The sequence below is a fragment of the Epinephelus moara genome, chromosome 9 (genome assembly GCF_006386435.1).
Source record: "Epinephelus moara isolate mb chromosome 9, YSFRI_EMoa_1.0, whole genome shotgun sequence".
Lineage (NCBI taxonomy): Eukaryota > Metazoa > Chordata > Actinopteri > Perciformes > Serranidae > Epinephelus > Epinephelus moara.
This window is the reverse complement of record NC_065514.1, coordinates 33865161-33884007: the sequence shown is the minus strand read 5'-3', so window position 1 is coordinate 33884007 and position 18847 is coordinate 33865161. Positions and strand designations below refer to the sequence as shown.

The 18847-nt window shown below is 41.2% G+C and overlaps 1 protein-coding gene across 1 annotated transcript in view; it reads right to left on the bottom strand.

Annotated features, from left to right (window-relative positions):
* Positions 1-1787: 1787 nt before the first annotated feature.
* zer1 (zyg-11 related, cell cycle regulator) overlaps positions 1788-18847 on the bottom strand; it is a 31888-nt gene continuing 14828 nt past the window's right edge. Inside the window, exons 9-16 of the mRNA XM_050052401.1 lie at positions 16101-16316; positions 13683-13724; positions 13393-13512; positions 12355-12470; positions 10877-11065; positions 10180-10277; positions 9732-9834; positions 1788-2577 (exon numbers count right to left, since the gene is read on the bottom strand). Coding sequence (XP_049908358.1) covers positions 2490-2577; positions 9732-9834; positions 10180-10277; positions 10877-11065; positions 12355-12470; positions 13393-13512; positions 13683-13724; positions 16101-16316 — 972 coding nt within the window. The 3' untranslated portion in view covers positions 1788-2489. The remainder of the gene's footprint in view (positions 2578-9731; positions 9835-10179; positions 10278-10876; positions 11066-12354; positions 12471-13392; positions 13513-13682; positions 13725-16100; positions 16317-18847) is intronic.

The window sequence follows — 18847 nt, the reverse complement described above, 5'->3', positions numbered from 1 at the left end:
GTTATCTTTGACTAATGTTTAAATTTGTTTGATGATCTGAAACATTTAAGGGTGGAAAACATGCAAAAAAGTAAGAAATCAGGAAGGGGGCAAACACTTTTTCACACCACTGTATATATATATATACACAGTGTTTTTGTAAATCCAATCTGACACTCTGCAAAAATCAGGGTGCTCTATTTCTACTCTAATTAACTAACGATTCAGTTAATCAAGCGTTCACCTTCACTAGGTGCTCTGCTGCACCGTCTCCCAAAACAGAGTGCCCAGATTATGCTCTGCTGCTCCAAGAGTGTTGTCTTTAAAATAACTGAACAGAGAACATTCTGACAGTGCTCCGACTTTACGAATGGTCTAGTTTGTGCCAGAGTGCGGGAAGGCACTAGGAGTGAGTATTTCCAAAGGCACCCATAAACTATCAAGCAACAGTTTACTGAAATGCCACAGTTTAGAACAGGGAACCATGGGAAGTTCAGGCTGATGGCGAGATTCATGTAATATAATAAACAAGCCAAGTTATGCACACATACATTAGCCTTGGTAGCCTTGGTACGCACGTATTAGCCTCTGGATGGTACTGCAATTTCCAGGGTCCGTCATGTGATGCCCTGCAGCCCAAAAATACTTTGTACTATTGACTTACATGGTGAAAGAGATGTCTGTTTATCTGTGGACACATTTTTGAGCATCACAGCCCCGATGACGATGATGATGATGATGATGATGATGATGATGATTAATTTACTTCAATAACAAGTCTAGCCTTGAAAAGTCCATAAGAGCTGCAAGATTGAAAGTTCTTATTCCCATTCAAGTAAGCAGAACACTGCCCGGCCACACTCTGTCACGCTTGGCTGCATTAAGTCTCTGGTGTACCTGCTTTATGGGCCGCAAAATGAGGAAGTACTGCCAATAATCCCTGGATCTTCCTGGTAATTTTATATGCCGCAGTTGAACCATTCTGGCTTCATGCGTGTCCCAGCAACTCTAATAGGAATTAATGGGGCCCTGCATTCATCACTGTATACAGGTCTCTTAATACATCCATGGTGCTAACTACGCTAACGACTGACTGGAAACATGGAGTAACATTTTTGCAAACCCAAAGTATCAAACAAAAGCCAGAGACTGTATCGTATTAAGTTGCTGTGAGCTGTAAATTCACCAGTTGTAAGCAGACGGCAGAAGGTAAAGTTATCTTGGTATCTGAAGAGGCAAAGCCTCTCTTCCTCCAGGCAGCTGCCTCCATCTCATTCAGGTTCACCCTGGGTTTGCCGCTGCCTGTACTCATCGCAGACATCTTCACCTAGTGACTTGATGTAGTGTAATGATTTTACCCCCGCTGTGCAGCTACTTCTAGAAACCGAAATCTTTCGGTTCATCCTTCCAGTTCATCCCAAAGGTGCTGGGTGGGGTTGAGGTCAGGGCTCTGTACAGGCTAGTCCAGTTTTTCTACACCAAACTGGGAAGAACATTTCTTCATGTGCATGAGGCCTGTTATGTCCACAGTTAGAGCCATTTAGCGTTTTTACATTGGGTGTTTTGACCTCCCTCACGGTTGAAGCTCACTAGTGCTTCCAGTAAGAAGACTTAACAGAATCAGGTTAAAATGCCAGATCATTAAAAACAGAAGCAAGGTTGAACTGGCTCTAAATAATCCTTTTAAAGCAGAGAGAATCCAGGATTGACAGAGTACATTTGAATGATTGGGTATTCTGTATATAGTTTCTTGGCACTGACCTTATGTCAGTCAAAACTAAAGGAATTTAAATATAGAGTAAAGTCATGAGTGTTTACAGTTATATTATAAAACAAACAGTAAAAGAATGAGACAAACAGAGAATATTTACATATATAACAAAGAAGTCTATCATTGTGCCACAAATCGTGGGAAGACTTCCCTCCTGTCAACATCAGTGTGATGCTTCTCTGCAGCCTACACACCTAATGGCTAATATTCACTGTGCCGACAGCTCAGTGGCCTCCACAAGCATGAGGGATTGTGTGAGAGCAGTGTGAGAGCTGAGACCTCTGATGGCGGTGCAGGACACTACCCGGCCTTTAGCCTTTTGTTCAATGTTACACAGTTACTGATAGTGAGCTGGGGAGGGCTTTTGTTTCCTTCCACTCAGCATCACTCCAACTGTTTTGTTCATTCGTTAAATCTTTGACACACACACGCACACAAACACAGTGAGAGATAACAGTCACCCACCCCCATAAACCCAACCCAACAGAAGAGATGCTTATGTGTAGCAAAGGTAAGCACCCTCACAACAAAACACCATGCACCACATCTTAAGTCCTATGTGTCATATATTAAGGTTTTGTCCAAACTGCTGTGAAAAGGGTCAGAGACACATTTCTGCTCTACAAAATAATAAGTATGATAGGAATAATGCACACAAGTGACCCTTGTGGTGATGACAGTAGGAGGGGCCTTAGGTTGGTTTGTTTGATGTTTGCTGAGAATCATGGCTCCTGTGGTGTCAACCTCTCTGTCCATAGTTTACCTCCGGTCCATGATTTGTTTCCATGGGGTCTTCTTTGAAGTTTTCACACTGCTCCATTACTTTGCTGAAAAATTAAAATATTTCACAAGTTAACTAAATGTTAGATGCTGTTCTAGAGCTTCTTAGACAGTAAAATCTGTACTAAAATGATTTCACAGTTAGATGATGCAGTCCACATGGGAATTTTTAGCTACAGATGCCGTTTAGGGTGCTTCCACACCTAACCTGTTTGTAACGGTTTTAGTTTGCTTATGCTGAAGTGAAAGCAGGCCACACTGCCTGCATGAGAAGTAGGGGTGGGCAATATGGCCCTAAAATATTATCACAGTTATTTAAGGGTATTTTTGTGATAATGATATTCTTGACGATATGACAAAGTAGTAAAAAAAACCCGTTATTATTAATTTAACATCATAGAATTGTAACAAAATTAGTGATAAAGTTTTACTTGTCAACCTAACAATTTGCCTTTAAATATTCAGTAAAAACTGAACAAAAATGATCTCTCATTTCTTTAGTTTGTAAACAACAGTAAACCAGAGTGAGATTCAGATTCTGTATACAATATTAATAGTTCAACAAAAGAAAATTTACCACAAATTGCACATGTAATACAAAATAAGTACCCTGGGATTTATATAAATCAACAGGTGATTTCCTTCTCTTTTAGCAAAATCCTAAATGACTGAGTTTTTTGCACCTTTGTGCTCTCACTTTCCTCTAATCATTACGCTGTAACCTGTGACAGGCTGTTGTGCTACCATAACTATCGCACATTCACATATATGTACTTTTTTGTCGAGCTGCAAGCGTCACAAAGGTTTACGTTACCAAAGGTTTATGACAACATCACTTGACGAGACTGACGACCATGTGCGCACGGCGAGAGAGGAGAGGGAGAGACACTGTGCTGCTGCCAGAGGAGCTGCTGAATGAGTTTCCTCTTAGCTGTAAGTTGCTAAAAGAGTCTGAGAAGTCTGGGGCTGTTCTTAAAACATTTAGGACGCCACAATTTATTCCACACTACTGTAGCTGCTCCTCTTTTTGGAACCACCAGAGTCTGTAATAATTTCGATTTTAGCCATGCTTGCTGTTGCTGTATGTAACAGTATGACGTCAATATATCAGCAAGTCGTAATATTGAGAGTATCACTGAATGAATTTTTCATATCATATGAAAAATTGTACAGGTATTATTGTGAACGATATACAGAACACCTAGAGATTTGGAGTCTCGTTTATTTTTTCCATGACGTGCACGCTTTCAGCAAAAACAGACAGTGAAACTGGTCTTTTTATAATAATATTAACATCATACCACCTTTCACTACACTTTTGATGTCTAATTTGTAACAAACATGAAACAACATAAATATTTATTTCTATCTCAGCACTTTCTGTCTCCATGTCAATATAAAATGCCTCTTGCAATGTTTCTGTGAACAGAGTCCCTTCATATATTAACATAAATCTTTCTTTATTGTGAAATATTTATAGGAACCTGTTGTTGAAAATGTAGTGGCTTGCACAGTTTTATAAATTAGTGGAGTACCATATTTTAATTGTGGAAATACAGTGGTCATAGCAGCAGGCAGCTCTGCAGCAGCGCCACAGCAGTTTAGTGAAGTAGCCGTTTAGGACTGCTCACTCAGGCAGTGTGGCCCAGGCACAAGACCACTTGAGTAGGTGAGTTTTAATCTGTGGTTGGTATAGGAGATATGGCCCTATAACAATATCACGATATTTCAAGGTACTTTAGCAGTAATTATTCTTCATGGTATGACAAAATACTGGACAATATTTAAATATTTCAAGAAAATACAATTGCAACAGTATAATTTTTAATATCACAAAAAATAATAATAATAATAATATCATGTTAACAGCAATATTCCTACCTGCTGATGTAAAGATGTATTATCGTTACGCACAGCAACAACAAGTATGGCTAAAGTGAAATTGCTACCAGCTCCATCGTGTAGACGGCGACTTCAGTAGTATGAAATCAGTGGGGTCATTAGGCCTATGTGTGCTGAATGTTTTATGAATCGCCTCAGACTTTTCAGATTCTTTTAGTGACTTCCTGTTCAGAGTAAACTTAGTCAGCGCCGCCTCTTGCAACAACACAGTGTTTCTCTCTCCCTCTCCTCTCTCGCTGTGTGCATGCAGGAATCAATGTTGTCAGGTCATTCTGTCATGAGCCTGTCATAATGGAAGGCTGCATGAAGCTTAATATGCCTGAATGTGCGATATAACCTCTGTACAACACAGCCTATCAAAATAAATGCAGATCTGTGCGTACGTACAGATGCGAGACTGACTGTGAACTGTCAAGACAGTTTATTAGAAATCCCTACAGGCAAGATACTAGGGGAGGGAATCACCAGAGGCCCCCAGTGCGATATTGTCACGACACATCACGATACAATACTACTGCAACTTCATTTACATACACTGTGACACTTTCATTCATTGTCTATTTTAGTATTTATTTATATCTTCATCTTTATCTCTTGTTTCCATTCATGCTGTATTTCTATTTCTACTTTGCACGGAGCATTGGAACAAAAACAATTTCCCCCCGGGGATTAATAAAGTATTCTGAATCTGAATCTGAATCACTTTGTGATAAATAACAATTAGCCTTTTTCAACTGCAAAGGAAAAACTCTTTTTGTCTCTGTTCATCTCACTTTAATCATTTTAATTGCAGCAACATTGATCTAGTGAACAGAAAAAGCTATTTATTTTATTACTCTAGTAGGCTACCAAAAGTTTAATTTGTATTTGCAGCATTTATAATTTCTATAATAAAATATCGATACTTGGCATTTGTGTATTGATAAAATATTGCCACACAAAATATTGTTATACTGTACTGTGTCGACTTTTTCCGCTCACCCCTCCAAGATACAGTATATTATTAAAGCAACACAATGGAGGATGGTGCTTTTTACCTCACAGGGTCCCCCTACAGACCAAAAACGGTATTGTCCGTTAGAACTGTTGCAAAAATCTTTCTGCACATGCATTTGTTGACAAGCCAATGATACTGGTGAACTTCCTGAAGCTGGCCGTGTAATGCGTGATCATCATGTCTTCAGAACAGGTAAAGTAGCCTTATAGCATTTTGTACATACATGAGTAGGCCGATTGCTTTATTTATTTATTCATTTTCGACACTCAGAAATGAGTTGCTTTCTGCATGTCAGGGCTGACCGCCTCCTCACAGCGTGCGCACACACACACACACACACACACACACACACACACACACACACACCAGAGTGAAGTCAGACAACAGCAGAGAGGCCGCGGTGCAGATGAAGCGAATATAACTTCAAGATCACTCTAGCTGAGGACAACTACGCTTGTTACTGTAAGTAGGCCTAAGTGCGATAAAACCTCTGCCAGCCAAGCCAATACTTTATCAATAGATGTGATCAGCATGTAGAAAGCCATATTTCAATCTGCTCTGTCCGCAGTCTCTCATTCACCGCTATTATGATTTCCGATCGCGGTCGACACAAGCACATTGCGCTCGCGGTGCTAACAGCAAAGTGTTAAAGACAAACTAAAATGAAAGCTGTCTCTATGTAGGCTAGACTCACAAGTCAGTCTTTAGACGCTTTGCTTAACTAAAGACTGATGACTTTCTCCCTGATTTTGTGTTTAGATGGGCGGACACAATTTCAGAGTTTAAAAAAACTCCCTACGTTGCAGAACCAATAGTAAATCCGCAGGGCGGTCCTTCGGTGGCTCGCTGAACTCTTGTGTCGTAAACATAGTCCCACTAGAAACACGTGCAGCGGTACAAAATGGCTCAAGTTGCTGTAAGTCCTTCATTTCCACAATCTTGTGGACTGAGCACACGTTTGATATCGTGATATCTCTCGGCATCCATTTTCAAACTCTCTGTGTGTTTGTTTTCTTGCAGATGAGAAAAGGGGGAGCGCACATTTCCGGGAGGGCGTGTCCTTTTCAAAAAGGCGTTGCTTTGTTGCCGGCCGTTTTCGCCGGTGTGTTAAACACACTTTAGAAAGGAGTGTCCCCAGACTATCAGAAGGCGGAGATCTCTGATTGTCTGGTGGCGAGACTATATGTAGGCTAACACTTTATCTTAAAATGTACCTGAGGCAGCCGACCTGCAGACAGTGAGTCTCCTAAGTAGAGGGTAACAGCAGTAACAGCGCCAGGTCACCATCGGTCGGGCATCCCTCCTCCTCTTTCAGCTCTCGCCAGCGTGTGAAAGCCGGGCCAATATTAATCCTTGTTCGAGCTTGTTTTATCGCTTTTCCATTTTCTTTTCTTTGTCTCCTTGGACAACACCTTCACCTTCTTCCTCTTCTTTGTCGCGTCAGCCATGACAACTAGGGCTGCAACTAACGATTATTTTCATTGTCGACTAATCTGTCGATTATTTCTTTGATTAGTCGACTATCATTTTATCGAAAAATGTGTTCAAATGTTGAAAAATATCGATCTGCCGGATTTTCGTACTCACGCAAAAGGGTTTTCGTTCACCGTCATGGGAGAGTGTGTAAAGCTGCCAATATTTGAACGTAAGAAGCTGCAATAAGAGTATTTTGGGGTACTTTTATAGTACTTTTCTATGAAAAATAACTCAAACCGATTAGTCGACTACTAAAATAGTCACTGATTATTTTAATAGTCAGTTAGTCATCGATTAGTCAACTAATCGTTGCAGCCCTAATGACAACCATGTCTAACTTCGTTCACCTCGGTTCGGCTACACTATTCTAAAGAGAGGAGGGGGATATGGCCAGTGCAAGCGAAACAGACGCTCTTAAGCAATAATAGAGGTGTCATCCAACCTATTGTCAGTTGATGTACCATCACAAGGATCTTGGATATGTATTTTGAGGGCTCAAAAACTCCATTGTGTTGCTTTAATGATCATTTGGTAACCATGGTTACATGTCAGCAAATGAGAATATACATTTTCTCTGACAATACAAAATTAGTTGAAACATGCCTGTGTGGTGTTGGTGTCCTGCTCTGTGTATTTAATTATTTATATATGAGTGAAAGATGATGCCATTGTAAGTAGCCCCTCTGTCATAATACACAAGACACCTCTCTTTCATTCCATTTCTAACGGTCCACCATTATTCATGAACAATGAGGTTCAGTTCAAGTTTTAAGTATTATTTCTCATAATCAGCTTTTTTACTGGTGGATTCTTTGTAGACACCAGAGAAGATAAATAAACACGTCATGTTTAGTAAAGTGCAGTAGGACTCTCCACGGGTCTAAGTAGTGCTGACATCGACAAAGCTGACCAATGAAAGAGTTAAATGTCAGTCAACATGACTTCAGGATTAAATGGCTTGGCTAGTTTGTTAGAAGTTGGTGTGAGCACAAACAGCACCAGAACTAAGGGTAACGGAAAAAATCAATACAGCATAGTATCACAATATTTTGCGTGGTGACATTGCATCGATACACAGACACTAAGTATCGATTTTTTGTCATATACATTATTAATGTTTGCAAATACTTTTGGCACTACAATAATAAAATCAATTGCTTTTTCGGTCCACTAGATGGTGCTGATGCTTTTTATCCTGGTGAGGTCAGCAGAGGTCTTAGTCTGCAGCATTTGGCAGGAAGTTCATCATAACAAAGATGGAGGCAGCAGACAAAGAAATCAGAGATATGCCGTCAGACTTATCTCTGGATAAGACTCTGGACTTATTTTGGATTTTTTAACATGGAAGGAAAGGAGGACTTGGATATGACTCACGCGATTTGTAAGCAGTGTCATATAAGAATAAAATACTCTGGGAATACTACGAACATGAGGGCTCACCTCACACACCACCATCCAGAGATAGTGTTAGCCACTCATGGCTAAGCTAACACTAAACCCACTCAGCCGAAAAATCAACCAACACTTATAGGGAATTTATACTTCTGCATTGAATGGACGCTGTAGCTACAGCATAGGCTCCATGTCGATGTAGGGCCTATGCCGTTACCTACGCCGCAGCCTGACGTGCACCTCCCCAGAAATGTAGCTGTACGTCGCGGTGACGCAGATGTCCTGTCTGTTTCTGTAAGCTGAAACCATTTCCCTCAGTGGAAACGAAGCTTTTATTTACTTTTATTTCACAGATAAGAAACAATAAATTGTGAAGACAGTAAAGCCTCCACTAAAATAGCATTTTAAGCCTTGTGTGTTATTCATCCTTCAGGGATTTATACTTCGGGATTTATCCAGATTTCATATAAGAGGAAATCTCCACTCGTCACTAGGCTAATTTATGTAAAATGCTATAGGCTGGAGCTAATAACATTAGCATTTTGTGGTTGTTTGGAAAATGTGTTTAATATGACAGTTGTTTTGTCAGTTGTAATGGAGCCCAGTTGTGTGCCGTTACCTTTGATAAATGTTGCTGTTGTCCCTGGTTTTATATGAGAAGAGGAAAAGATCGCTAGCTGCTAGGCTAGTTTATACAATGTAAAATGCCATAAACTTGTGCTAATAAAGTTAGCATATTGCATTTGTGGGGAAAATGTGACCGGATTAACACAAGCAATATAGTGAAGCCAATTTGTGTACTTGTGTTTGAAATTGTCTCTATTAAGCCATATTTAATGTATGTTTTGGGTGTGTTCTGAATCAACTAAACTTTACAGCACTTCACAGAAACCTCCGCTGCCAAGTAGCGTTTTGGAGGTGTAACTGCAGAGTGACACAGACACACCACCGCACAAGTAAAAATGCTCACAACAGCACAGGGGACGTGCGTGGGCTATGCACGTAGCATCTGGGCGCGTAGCGTCTGTGCACAACTATAAATCCCACTTTAGCTTGAAAAACCTACCATCCAACTCTGAGAGAGCTAAGAAAATAACACCGTCCATCACCTACTTCATGTGCAAAGATCTGCATCTATACAGTGTTGTTGAAGACAAAGGCTTTTGTTGGGTCCTCTGGCAATTCCCACCCCTAACCAGTATTAAAAAAAACAGATTTAACCTTTCTCCCTGGTGTGGACTAAATGATCTGAAACACAGGAAGGTGACCATATGTGTTTCTAGATTGCTGCAGTAAATGACTGACAGTCGTTGGCAACAAAATTATTAGGGCCAAAGACTTGTAATCATTCACAAACAGAACCTTCTGACAAGCTACAGAGTACTAATGAGCACATTAAGATCAGCTTAAAAAACATTCTTTCAAATGTCCTACCTGGCCATGTCCTTGGTTTCTGGCTGTGAACTTTCCAGTTCCAGAACTTTCTCTAAAAGACTTAGCCCTCCTTCCTTTATCAGCAGGGGACAATACTTGCTTGCTGCAGAATGAAAATGAATGCAAACAGACAGTTTGTGAAAATTATTGCTGTGCATTATTGTATACAGCACAATTTAGATAGATCAGCAGTGTGTGTACTTAAATAAAAGAACAAGCAGCCTGGTGAAAGGAATATTTAATATTCCTAATAATATTTATGTTAGAACAGAGAGGAAAAGTAAGTATTATTTTAAATATGCCAAATTGCATTTATAAAATCACAGTTTATTCAGTGCAGAAATATGTACAGGTATACTGTTCTGGTCTAGCTGAGCATCTCTGACGATGTTAACACTAAATGTTGCTGCTGATTTAAAATGGTAGCAGCAGAGCAGCAGATACTCACGGTAAACTGTCACCAGGTTGTAGAGAGCCCATGTGGCCCAGTGCTGACTGACAGGGGAGATGCTCTGTGGCAGCAGGCGCAGGATGGGCTCAAATGACCTGAGAGACCAAAATCCATTTAAAAATTCAAACAGGAAAAAACCCCACTGACAGCAGTGCTGCTAGACCACAGCTTCAACTCTGTATACAATGACATGTTGTTACTCAGTTGCACATTTAACATACATGTCTATATTTTTAAATCTAAATAAAGTTATCTATTTGTCTACAAACTGTACTGACATCACTGTGACATCTGTCTTTTTTTACTGACCAACAATGATTTTCAGAGGTTCCACAGCATTCATACAAACATTACAACAGCTGATAAAGCACTGACTGCTGTATGTGTAACATGATGTATTGTCAACAGTAGCCATAGGTTGGTTAGCAGAGGTTATAATTACTGGTCATCATACAGATGTGATGTCATTACATTATTCTGTAATTCCTTTACACCAGCATTTCATGACATGTTTGATGTTCACTGTCTGAAATACTCCCCCTGGTTTTAACAACTTTTTTTTTAACAATCCATTTATGATACTGACATTCTTTCTTTAACATTACATAATAAAATATGATTTACATACATTAAATAAATGAAAAGATGGCTGATATGGCATTAATAAAGGAAAGAGTACACAGGTAATAATCACCTGTAGTTAATGTTGCGGTGTGAGCTGACGTCCCAGCTCTGGATAGCATCCCACATCTTGTCCATCACCGCGTCTCTTCGCGGCTCTTCCATCGACCAAACCTCCGGCCCATCAAACATGATGTGTGAGAGCACGCCACATGCATTGTACGACACCTCGATTCCATCTGCCTTACTGTCCAGCAGGTTACTGTCAAAGCATCAACAGTGAGGGGGGAACACAGAAAAACAGCAAGTATCTGATGAGCGGTCTGTATGAAAATAATAACCCTCAGACACAAATTTCAATTTTGTCTACAAACCCTTTATTCAGTTGTGTTGTTCAAAAATTTTAGTTGTTTATCTGTATCTTGTCTTGGCTCATTCAGTGTAGTAAGACCTTATTATGTGTGTGGGTGAGGCTGTGGTGTGGCTGTGTGGGTGCTCCAATGATAGGACATGGTGCAATTAATCAATAAATTTGACACATTAAATTATATAAAATACAATTTCAGTGAAATGTAATTATTACATATGTAAACTCTTCAGCCTGTTGTCATAGTGTTATTGCTATGGCACAGTATTGTAATGCTATGTATCCTTTGGTATTTCATCTTTCATCTTCATTGTGGGTTTACTAACTTCAACTGACTTTTGTTTCAAACCCAGGACATCGGACCATCAGCATTAGTAGTTATAGGTATGTACAGTAGTTTGTCTCACTGTGTACATTCAAGCCTCCATGCAAAGTAATAAAATACATATCTTTTAAAATATTTTGCCCTAGCTTTCATTTGTTTGAGCAGTGACTGTATATTACACTAATGTTGTGTTCACACTACAAGCGATACAGCAACAGGCTACAAGTAATTTTCAATGAAGGCCGGTGACATGAAGCTACAAACTGATGCCATGCACTGCAGACACGCATGACACGCTACAAATCAAACCTGAGCTGGCCTTAACGTTTTTTTTGTGCTCCAATGACGCGGCGAAGCATCAACCAATCATACGTTTTTGTTTCTAGCTGTGGTGCTGTGTTATTTAGCTGAGTTAGCTGACGCTATGCTAGCTTTCTATGTATTGTGGTGCAGTAGGGGATACGATGGAGTGGCAAAATGTTATGTTCAAATGGGGATCAGATTTTGATCAAAAGCATAGATACATTTTTGACCATATACAAACTTTAGATGACGCTCAGTTGAGGTTCTTTGTTGCAAGTTACACACAAGCCCGTGGCGACATAACTGAGGCAACAACTGCCTGCGCAACACTCCAATGCTGACCCAGGGACAATGTAGCTGGTCACGCTGTAGCTTTATCTCTCTTTGTATGAAAACAGCATTAGGGCAACCACAATGTTGAGTTAGAATATCTTGTATTTCTGACATCTTGGCAAGCACACTTCTAATAGGTTGTTGCTGTTAATGAACTGGAGAGGTTGACCAGAAGCATTTTGTAATTCATTTACTTTCTACTGATTTTTAACAGCTCTCTTACCTGAATACAGTGATGAACTGCGGGGTGAGCAGCTGTGGCCTCAGTGCTTTGACCTCAGCAACATTTCCCAAAAGTCCCAACATGTTGCGGTGAAGCTCCTGCTTGTCTGGAAACTCCTGAAGTAAGATCATATCATGAAAGGAGAGGTATATCAAGACACAGTGGAAATATCAGGAGACTACTGCCCTATAGTTCAAAAGCATGAAAACTAAGGTACACACTGGTATATATTTCTAAGATGTAAGCAACAAATCCTTAAGTCAGCTTAAGCCTAGTGTACACTATGCGATTTTGGGCTGTCCCAGACGAATGATGACCAACGTGAAAGAAACGTGGCAATATCTTTGGTCGTGGCTCTTAAACGTCTACACACACAGTGTGTCGTACAGTGAGAGGTTCAAGGATGGTCATTATCACGGTCTTGCAATCAAAGACAGCCTGGAATGAAATTCTGACAGTGTCAGAAATTTGAGACCATCTCAGTGTGTGACTGCTGTTACAACCTACGTATACTAACCAACCAACATAAACGCAGCATGAAATGACACACAGATTGGCGCAACAACGCTCAATGCTAGTAGACGCTAATAATAGTTATTTCGAGCTCTTATAGTAAAATTTGCATGCCAAGTTTGCCTCTTTTCCCCAGCCACAACTTTGTCCACATTCTTCTCAAGACTTTTTTCTACACACAGAAATGCCGCTATAGCAAGAGTGCGATTCATGTTTGTTTTAGAAAAATTAAAACAAACATGAATCGCGCAGCGTAGATGGATGACACATGCTGATGATGTTTTGTTCTTGCGTATTGACACTGATGGACGTATGTCTTAGCCTGTGATTCAGTAGGTGTTGTAACTGTACAGTCTGCAGTCTCAAACTTAACGTCGTACCCAGGCTTATTAGATCCATGTCGTACAGTGTAGCTTGCATTAAACTTATAAGATTGCTAAAATCTCAGTCTGCAGGAGGCTTTAGCGGGTTCTTATGGTTTCAGAAAAGGCACAACAGATGCAGTGTTGGAGGGTGTTGACTCACCTGTAGACACTCCAGAAACAGACTCATGCCCCGACAGTTGAGGAACATCTGACAATTGTCAGGCGTCTCATCAGTAATGTTCCACAGAGCGCTCCAGGAAAACTCCATCACCTGGTCACACTGAGGGGAAACAAACACACAATCTTTATGGCATGAATCCCCTACACTTGATTGTTACACACAAATATGTGTGATGCAGGCAAGAATATTGGTTACAATACTCTACTGGGTCAGGTGTGTCTATAACATTTCAAGTCAAAAGACTCAGAAGGAATAAAACTGAGACTCACCATTCTGTCCTGCAGCTTCTTCTGTATTAAATTCAACATTGTCTGTGGAGGAGGAAATAAAATCAAAGAAAACAAAACTTTAAATATAATCCGCTGACAGCTGTCAGGATAATTTCACACCAATGGTGCCACTAGGGCAAAACAGTATTATGGGCTGTGTCTGTGTGGGTGTGTTGCTATAGGATAATAGATTTTCCAAAATCACCACACAGTACCAAGAAAGAAGAAGGTGATGGATGAAAAAGAGATTTGAAAGCTTACATAAGTATGTAGTTGTTTTGACCATATGTAATCAAAAAATAAAAGATGAAATACAAATCATGAGTCCAGTTGAAAGACACTGCACATTAGTTTGTACTTGACTATAAAAGGTGTGTTCAACTTAGGAAAGTTACAACAGTAGTAGGCCTGTCACCATAACTACTTTTGCTGGACGCTGTATTGTCACAGAAATAACTTCGATAAATGAGGCTATTGTCGTTTTGAAACTATTGTATGCCACTGATATAATAACTATACAATTGCATAATAAAGCAAGTACAGCCTTTCAAAGAGCAATAAACTTTTAATTCTTAAGAATACTCAGACATTGGAATTTGAATATGAAACACACATTTAACATGTATTTTTTTAAGTAATATATATTAGAAAGTATATATACAATTGTAGTTTTATAGGGGTAGCCAAAAAAGACAAAAAACAAAATTTGGCCAATGAAAAACAAAGTGATGCAAGTGATGCATCTTGTGACTGATAGACAAGGTTAGTGAAGCTCTGGAAACACTGCAGTTACCACTTTTAACCAGCCAGTGTGCTGCAGTTGGCTCCCGGGGACAGACGGCTTGGGAGCCGGACAGTTTGCTGGTGGGTTTACGGAGTGGAGGATGAAGTTGTTGGAGGGTAAAACTACAAACGACAAACTTTTTGACTTCTTGCCAGGGGTTAGCAAGCTAACACTATCAATTAGGACTGTGTCTCTTCCACTCCAAAAGTGCAGCTGCATGCTTCCAGTAAGCTACGCTGTGCTGTCTTTGAAGAGTTGTTTTATTTTTCTTGTGACTCATGCAAGTAAGCGGGGTGAAAAAGGGAAAAAAAAAAAGAAGGGAGAATTGCTGTGCCCACATTTTAAAATAGTTTGGAAAAACCCTGCAGTTTATTCTGGCATCGTGCTGGCTAAAATGTTGGTGACATTCTTATGCCACGTTCAGACTACATGACATTTTTGTCCATTGTGACAGTCACTATGTCAGATCAGGCCGTCGTGGAGTGATAAAATCTTGCCGTGACTTGGGCGACAGACAGGACAGACCACACATTGGTCCACGACCAATCATCCCTGGTCGTCTTTCACGACGTTTGTGATGTCATCAGATTATTCTTGTCCTATTTTTATTATTATTACAATTATTTCAGTCACTATGGTCCTCATGTCCCAGCCGAACTGTTATTATAGTAACATAAAAAAGTGCCACCAGATGGCAGGAGCTACATTTGAAGTGCTGCATGCGAACTATGCAAGTCACTGAATCCTCCACAACAAGTTTCTGCAAGTTTCACAATCAAAGCCTGGCAGCGGTTGTCGTCTACTGTGACACACTACACGAATAAAACAATGGATTAAAGCAAACGATATTGATTGTCCTTCACGATCCGAGCTGCACCATACAATAGCTGCGTCGGGCTCTGATCAGGCTGATATCGTGTAGTCTGAACCTGGCATTACGTCAACAAACGTGCATGTATCCTAAACACAAGAGGCGATATCGAAGGTTACGTCAATGTAGCGTACATTAAGGCACTAACATAATTTTCGTGACGGGCCTACACTGTTGCATTCTCTGTTGCATCCTCCACTGTGATGTCTCTGAAGTGAACAGGAAATTTGTGCAATCATATATAGCATTATGACTGGTATGTATGCTTGCATTGAGTTGACTGATCAACACAGTGCATTGTAAGTTTATTCTGTATCCTGTTGTCTTTTTTAAGTCCTCTACAGCCAAACACACATACACTGCCCACTGCACCACCTCCGTGAACTCAGTATACTATTAGAGGCTTGCCTTTGTCTGCCTAAAAGATCTCTAACACAGTGAAATTACTATAATAAAATACTTATAATTATTCTGTGGCTGCCCACAGCTCTTAGTATAACTCATATACAGAGGATGAATTTCCTCACAAAGATTTAAAAAGCTTAATAAATTAAGTGGAACTTGGCATGTTTTTTTCCCCCCCAAAGGTATAAGGCAATATCAGTAGCACAAATAAAATCTAATAAAACCTCATTTAGCAGAAAATCACAGCTCACAACAACAGTGGAAAGATAATTTGTACTCAAGAATTGTTGTAATTGCCCCATTTTTATTGGACAATTACAGGAATACTCAGTGAGAGTAAAGATCATCCTGATGTTACCTTGACAAATCCCATCTTTCCCACTGCTTCCTTGTGATGGTTGTCCACCTGACAGACCAAAGCATTGCAGAGGTGCACAGCAATTCTCTGGATGGACTCATCCTGCCTGGCTGGTTCCAGGATTTTCAGCAGCAGCTGGTTGACCCGACTGTACTGGAACTCCAGCTCCTCTGGAATACTGAAGTTACACAGAGTCAAGCAGCAGTTCCTCTGGACCTGGTGTGGGGCAGGGACGGGGACACAGAGGTAGACACAGAAAGGCATGACAGACTGCACCCGAGCAAATTAGGTAGCGACATGCTAGTAGCCAACATAGCGCACACTGTACACACCACGTAAAAAACACACGTCCGTGACTGTTTACATGCCCCACCCCCTCCTCAGTGCATTCCTCTTCTTCCTCTACAGATCATTCTGCGAGTACTGGCTCCCACAACCTCTCCCCCTACAGGCTCCAACTGCAACTGCCACTAACCTCAACAGCCAGCTCCAGGTCAAATCCCAAACATCCTACAGTTCCCAGCCCTTCACAATGTTTCCACCAATTATGTTCTGCCTCCCACAAACATTCCTGTTATCATCACTGAATGACCCTACTCAATCAAGCCTCACTTTGCTCACAGACATGCTCAGAATTTACAACCCATTATTATTCCTCAGTCCTCTAAGACCGTCCTAAAGCAACGTCATCTGAAACTGGCTCTATTCAACACACAATCTCTGAACAACAAAAGCCTCATCCTGAATGAATTTATCACTGACAATAACCTGGATTTTCTTTGCATCACTGAATCATGGCACAAACCCCTGGACTATTTTTCACTTAATCAGACCACACCCTCCAGATTCACATACGCTGACAAACCTCGCCCTGAGGGCCGCGGAGGTGGTGTTGCTGCTATTCATCGGAAGGACATCAAAATAACCACCATTCCCATCCCTGCAGTTAACTCATTTGACATCTTGTCTTCAAACTCTCTGGTCCGACTCGCCTGGTCTCTGCCATCATCTACCGCCCCCCCAAGCCACACCCCTCCTTCCTGTCTGTTTTTTTGACCCAGCTCTGCGCCATTTCACCTTCTGTTCTCCTCCTCGGCGATTTCAATCTCCACATTGATACTACTGTCTGCAAATCTGCCATTGAATTTCTGGATCTACTACATTGCTTCAACTTGACACAACATGTTAACTTCCCCACATAGACACATCCTGGATCTGGTCTGCTCAACTGGTCTAACATTAATATCTACCTCCCCTCCCACGTTCTCCGACGACCCCACAGACCTTGTCCACTATTATAACACCACCCTCTCCTCCTTCCTAACTCAGTTGGCCCCCATCAAAACTAAAACTGTCTCCTTCACTCACTCTGCCCCCTGGTACACCCCTGAGCTCCATGCCATGAAATCCCGAAAGCATCAGCTGGAAAGACTCTACAAGAAGACTAGCCTAACAGTTCACCTTCAAGTCTACACAGACCACCTGCTACACTACAAGAACACCCTGAACACAGCCCAGTCCAACTACTACTCTCATCTCATCCACTCTGGCTCCAACAACCCCAAAACTCTTTTCTCCACAATAAACAAACTTCTGAAACCCATCGACAACACCTCCACATCCTTCACAGTTGACAAGTGCAATTCATTCTTGTCATTCTTCCAAACAAAATTAACACCATGTACAGCAACCTGACCACCTCCCCTCCCTTCCCGACCCCTCCACCTGTTCTTCCCCCCACCTCTGTTCCGCCATTGTCACACTTCACCCCTCTGACCCCTCTGGACCTCACAAAAGCCACCACAGGTATGAGTAACTCTACATCAGTTCACGACCCAATCCCTTCCTCACTTGTTAAGTCCTGTCTCCCTTCTATCTCCCCACTCATCTCCAGAATCATCAATACCTCCCTCAGCTCCAGCTTAGTCCCAGATCCTCTGAAACTCGCCGCTGTCACCCCTATCCTCAAAAAACCCGGACTCAATCCCGACATTATGACCAACTTCCGGCCTATCTCTAAGCTCCCCTTTCTATCAAAAATCCTAGAGCACGTTGTTGCCACTCACCTCAAAACCCACCTCACCTCCAACGACCTATTTGAGACATTTCAATCCGGATTCCGGCCACAACACAGCACTGAAACAGCTCTTCTCAAAGTCACCAACAACCTCCTCCTCTCCGCCGACTCTGGACACCTCAACATCCTCATCATGCTCGACATCACTGCTGCGTTTGACACAATCAACCACTCCACCCTCCTCTCCCGTCTTAACCTGTTACAACATCACTGGCACGGCTATCTCCTGGTTCAGATCATATCTCTCCAACAGACAGCAATTCATCCATATCAATAACTGCACCTCCTCCACCACTCCTCTGTACCAAGGCGTCCCCCAGGGTTCTGTGCTTGGTCCTCTCCTTTTCATCCTTCACATCCTCCCGCTTGGTAACATCATCCGCCAATATGGCCTCCATTTCCACTGCAATGCCGACGACGTCCAGATCTACATCGCCACAAAATCCATCACTACAACAATCTGCTCCACACTTGACATTTGCCTCACTGTAATAAAATCCTTGATGTGAACTAACTTTCTACAACTCAATTGTGACAAATCAGACGTGATCATAATCAACCCCAGTTCCCTTACTAAAACCATCCATATATTCAGTCTTAATGTTCTACGCAACCTCGGAGTCACTTTCGACAGCAACCTTTCATTTCAACCACACGTTAATCATATCAC